This window comes from Anarrhichthys ocellatus, unplaced genomic scaffold (genome assembly GCF_004355925.1).
Source record: "Anarrhichthys ocellatus isolate YVR2014 unplaced genomic scaffold, GSC_Weel_1.0 scaffold84, whole genome shotgun sequence".
NCBI classification, from domain to species: domain Eukaryota; kingdom Metazoa; phylum Chordata; class Actinopteri; order Perciformes; family Anarhichadidae; genus Anarrhichthys; species Anarrhichthys ocellatus.
This window is the reverse complement of record NW_022280114.1, coordinates 1,287,124-1,292,148: the sequence shown is the minus strand read 5'-3', so window position 1 is coordinate 1,292,148 and position 5,025 is coordinate 1,287,124. Positions and strand designations below refer to the sequence as shown.

At 44.8% G+C, this 5,025-nt stretch overlaps 1 protein-coding gene across 1 annotated transcript; it reads left to right on the top strand.

The window, feature by feature from the left end:
• The first annotated feature begins 909 nt into the window (after nucleotides 1–909).
• On the top strand, nucleotides 910–3,839 carry edn1 (endothelin 1). Its single transcript, XM_031874858.1, has 5 exons — nucleotides 910–1,133; nucleotides 1,357–1,510; nucleotides 1,764–1,892; nucleotides 2,152–2,256; nucleotides 2,873–3,839. The coding sequence occupies exons 1-5, from the start codon at nucleotides 1,073–1,075 to the stop codon at nucleotides 3,009–3,011; spliced, it is 588 nt and encodes a 195-aa protein (XP_031730718.1). The 5' UTR covers nucleotides 910–1,072; the 3' UTR covers nucleotides 3,012–3,839.
• The last annotated feature ends 1,186 nt before the right edge of the window (nucleotides 3,840–5,025 follow it).

The window sequence follows — 5,025 nt, the reverse complement described above, 5'->3', positions numbered from 1 at the left end:
ACTTTGAGCCTGCACTTTGGGACCTGGTTTGTACTTAGTCTGTAATCATTCATCAATGAATAAAACAGCAGCTGTGGCACACAGGATACAGTGAAAACAGGGCCTTATATTATGATGTAAGACAACACACAATCAGTAACACTAGACTATAAATATTGATTTGTACACATCTGTATTTCAAGCAGTTAAATAAACTCCCCCCCCCCTCCCCCCCCTCTACCAGGCAGCTGTCTGCAGCAGCATGTACACTTTGACTGGATCTCAATCTTTAACATGTGACAGGATCGCTGCCTTAGAATGGAATGAAATATCTTATGAGAATTACCTTCATTGTTGTAATTAAGAAAATGTACAAGGAAGTATTTTAGTACACTTTCTTCTATTTTCACTTCAGCGCATATTTGATGTACATACTGTAGTATGGTACTTTGTTTTCAAAAGGCAAGAATAACAGAAGACACCACCATGTGTTCGTTCAGTTTGGACCCTTTTTTATCACGTAAAGAAAAAAACTCCTACTGCTGGAAAAGTACAAGTATACATTTTCAGTATATATAATTTCCACGGATCCTACATCATTCCACAGTGCTTCAGTGCTCTCCAGTAAAAACGGAGACACTCATCCTGTCGCGTGACTGCCACCTGCTGACTCAGCAGTGCAACTCATCCAACAGAGTGCAGTGAGAGTGCAGCTCTCATTCAGTCAGCCGGCGTCTCCTCCATCCACCAACTGTAACCAAGGCTGCATCACAAGAAGCCCTCAGCTTGGTCTACGCGACCACTAACAAACACCAGTGTTTGGGTACGAGCCAAAAGGACAACACTACAGGAGGAGGGAGGGGGGAGGGGGGTGCGCGCTCTTGTATAAAGTCAAAGGGCTGCACATGTGGGGCCACATTGACAGAGAGACTCCAGACTGACGCCTCTGCGCTCCCTGCGGGAATCTCTTGAGGACGATCCCCGACACATTTTGCGTAGGATTGATTGACTGGATGGTTATTTTGTCCACTGCTGGAGAATTATTCATTTTCTTGAGCAACATTATTTTAGATTTTTAGAAGAGCCTGCAGTCATGGATGTATACATTTGGATTTCCGCGTTGTCAGTGATGCACTCCTGCATTATGTGCGCAGGTAACTTTTGCATGTTTTTTTTTCTCCGACAGACAAACGACTTATTTGACCTATTTAACCTGTGCAGTAGCTTCAATACATTTTAGCCACATAACATCTATATTACTTTCATTATTTTACAGTTAAAGTGTGAATCGTGTATCTGCAAAGTAGCAAAACAAACTATTGCTGCAATTATGCGGACACAAAATGCGGTGTTTTGATAACGATGATTCAATTACAGTGCAGTCTGCGCCAGCTGGAGAGACACCCACTGCCTCCACCGACACCCAGCTGCGGCGACATGTGCGGACCAAACGCTGCTCCTGCGCCACTTTCATGGACAACGAGTGCGTCTACTTCTGCCACCTGGACATCATATGGGTCAACACTCCCGAGTAAGTCAACATCAACACATACTTGAGAGTGAGACACTTCATTTGGGGCCACAACAACAAAGAGAGCTAATTATTTACTTATTAGAAATATTGGACAGAAGTTTAATAAGCAAATATTAAGATGGAGATTTTAACTGAAATTAAAGTAGCTTACAGTTTGCTTTTGAGACGTTTTACTTTATAAACATTAAACAATCAGATTCCAGTCATTCATAAGGTGTTTAACCTGAATTATGTCACGCTTGCATTCCAGGCGCGTGGTCTCGTACGGACTGGGCAACGCTCCCAGAACGAAGCGCGCGGTCTCGGACTCGCGCTGCCAGTGTCTCCGCCAAAACGACATCGCGTGTAGAAACTTCTGCCGGCTGGAAACCCGCCTCAGGTAACGACAAGTCATTTGCATTTCCATCACAGCTTCCCAAACATCTCGTGAGCAGACAATAATAATAACACGCCACCCGTTTATCGGATACTGTCAGCGATACTAGAATTGGCCCGAGTCTGAGCTTTCGTGCTCCTTTCCCCGCGTGTGGGAACAAGTTCCGCGTCTTAAATGACGCCGCGAGTGTGTCGAAACTGTGGGACGCTTAAATGAAATGGGATCCCGGTCTCATCGTGTGTGTGTTTTTCTGCGCTCGCAGGTATGAAACATCCCCAGACACGGTGATCCGCTCTGCCCAGGGCGCTGGTTGCGCAGGGGCGCAATGCAAACACGAGCTGGCAGCCGACACGGGCAGGATTAAGAGGTAAAACGACCCGCTTAGACTGAAGGAGGCGGAATATCTCAGTGTATTTGCAACAATAAATGTACATTGTAGTTATAAACTCAAGCAACACTGAGGCTCTCTCAGGGTGTGTGTATATATATATATATATATATATATATATATATATATATCATGGTGAGCCTGCAGAGATTAAAAATAAGCAGCACGTGGAATTTCTAAATTAACCCTCAAGCAAGGGATTCCCTACATGAGGACTGAGCACAATAATGCCTTCTATAAAACCTCTAGGATTGCCGAATAGAATTCAATGCATCACTTTCCATCGCTTAGGAGTGAGAGTAATGTGGGCTCTCTGGAACATGATGGTACACGAGTGCTGCTGTGGCAAACTCAACCTCTCAAAGCTGCGGCGCCATTCGTCTGCACTTTGACACATTAATAAGAGGGAAAAACAAACGACAATCTGCTGAAACCACTTAAAAGTGTGTTGTGCATGACACTTGGCATGCTCGGCGGTTTGAATGCGAGTGACTGATGGCTCAAGTCCAGCCAGCTTTAGAGGCTCGCATTTGACATAACCTGGGGAAATGGATGGTTTGGGTGACCGGCTGTTTTTCCGTCTCTGTGTACACAGGATGAGGAACGGCAACAAGAAGCGGGTGTCGCCTCTGGCAATCAGGGCCGCCTTGAGAACCCGTCTGCTGCTCAAGAAGTGGAGGGCGAGGCAGCGGCACAGGGCGAGAGCGTGGGAGGGCGAGAGCACGGCCTCCTAAAGACGACAGATGACCTCCGCACCTTGTCATGCAGAAAGGGGGGAGAGAGAGAGGGTTTCATTAGCCCTTCTCTAAAAGCCAGTGGGGAGCCCCGTGGAAAGACGATGGAGAGCCCAGAGGAGCTCGGCTAACGCACTCCGCATTGGCTTCTCCGAGGCTGCGGCGTCAGAGCAGAGAGCTTTCACATCTGAACTTGGTGGCGCTTCATGAGACAGACGAACGAGGTCAGAGACAACAGAGGGAGTTCAGGTGAAGGAAGATAAGCCGAGCAGAGGACTCGGGGCCTCGGCCTGCAGAGTCGAGGACATTCATCTTGTAGGTGTTTGCCGTCGGACCCTTTGGACTCAAGAACCAAATAGCATTTCAAAAACTTGACATTACTGGAAGGATTTAAGACGAATCCCTCTGTTACAGAGCATACAAATCACTGCGGTATATGGATGAAGGCGGTCCTGCTTATTATATTTCAAAATGCCATTATACGGAGGCAAAAGCCGGCTGTTGTACAAGATGTACTGTGTAATAGAGCGAGACGTTTCTCCACCGACTGAAACTATTGGCTACGTCTCATTTATGTCTAGTCAGCGTAGCTATGCTGTACAGTAGCTGCTTACTGTCATGCTGATGTTATCAAAGATTTCTCTGCATTTGTCATAATTTAATTATTTTTCACTAAATATGCTCTGCACGTGTTCCATGTATTTATTCTTTTTTTACACATTGTAATTTGATGGCCATATTGGTCCGTCACGTTTTGGGTTTGTCATTTCCATGAAATGTTTTGTCACCAAGTTGCCAAATTTTGGCCAAACTGAAATAAAAGTTGTACACCCTTATTTAAAAAAAGACAACTGATCAACTACCATTATTGTTTCGTGTGCAATGAATTGGATCTCTGCAGCTTAAACAGATCCCTGACCTGAGAAAAGATGCGTAACCATCTTCAATTGAAGACAATCGGGAATAGAGGGAACTGATGCGCCAACATCTTCTGTGAACAATGACTCTTATAAAACAAGAGGTGTAACAAAAGCAGTCTGGGTTCAGTGCTGAGACGATTTTAAACCGGTAAATAAAAACACTAAAAGTGAACAAGAAAGGAGTGAGACGAAGTGTGAGAGACGGGGATAAAGAGAGTGTTGATGTGGAAGACAACGAGGCAGAGAGTCATAAAGCTCTTAACCTTGCTGCCCTTTCATCTCCGTACACACTGACATATCTAAATCAGCTGCATGTAGATGGAAGGTTTCTCTCAGCAGCTTAGATTTCAAAGACAGTTTGTTTTCAGCGCCGTAATGATCTCCTTTGCTTTAAAATACGTTTAGATATCCATCACCCTTCAACCTGAGCTTTTCAAGCATTTCCCCGATGAGTGACACGGCATAATTCATCAAAGCCTGAGTCACTCTTGTGTTATGTTCTTAACCACCTGTCCTGGCCTCTCGGCTCACCTCCGACGATTACTGCAGATAAAGGCCGCTGTTTACAGCTGCCGTCCCTTATTCACGCTTTACCACTCCTCCTCCTCCAGGGGCCTTTGCATCTGTTTTTCTCCTTAAGCCGATCCTCCTGGAGCTTCCGCAGATATCGTTAATTTGATCTCGGCTCATAAATCAACTTTCATTGCATTTCAGTAAATCCGTCATCCGGTTAATTTAGCTGCTGTCAAAGAGAAAACCTCGCACTGTGAAAATGCCAACTTTGCAGGAACTAAGAGAAGTGCATTTTTGAAGAAAAGAAAAATCTGTTTTTAAAAAAGCCCAAGATGGAGAATTTACTTCACCAATAGACAATCATGCAGTCCTCCATGTGAACAAGTTAATTTTACCACCAAACATGGAGAGCAAAGCCGTTTCTCTCAAAAACCTCTGAAGACTCACACAGTAAGCATGGATTAGAAAGTAACCCCTAACTTAAACTCTCTGAGGACCAACGATCTAAGTAGGTATTCTTAAAAGTTTTTACCGTCACAAGCACTTTAAAAACTTTGCAAGGGGGTGTCCCCTCTCCGTTG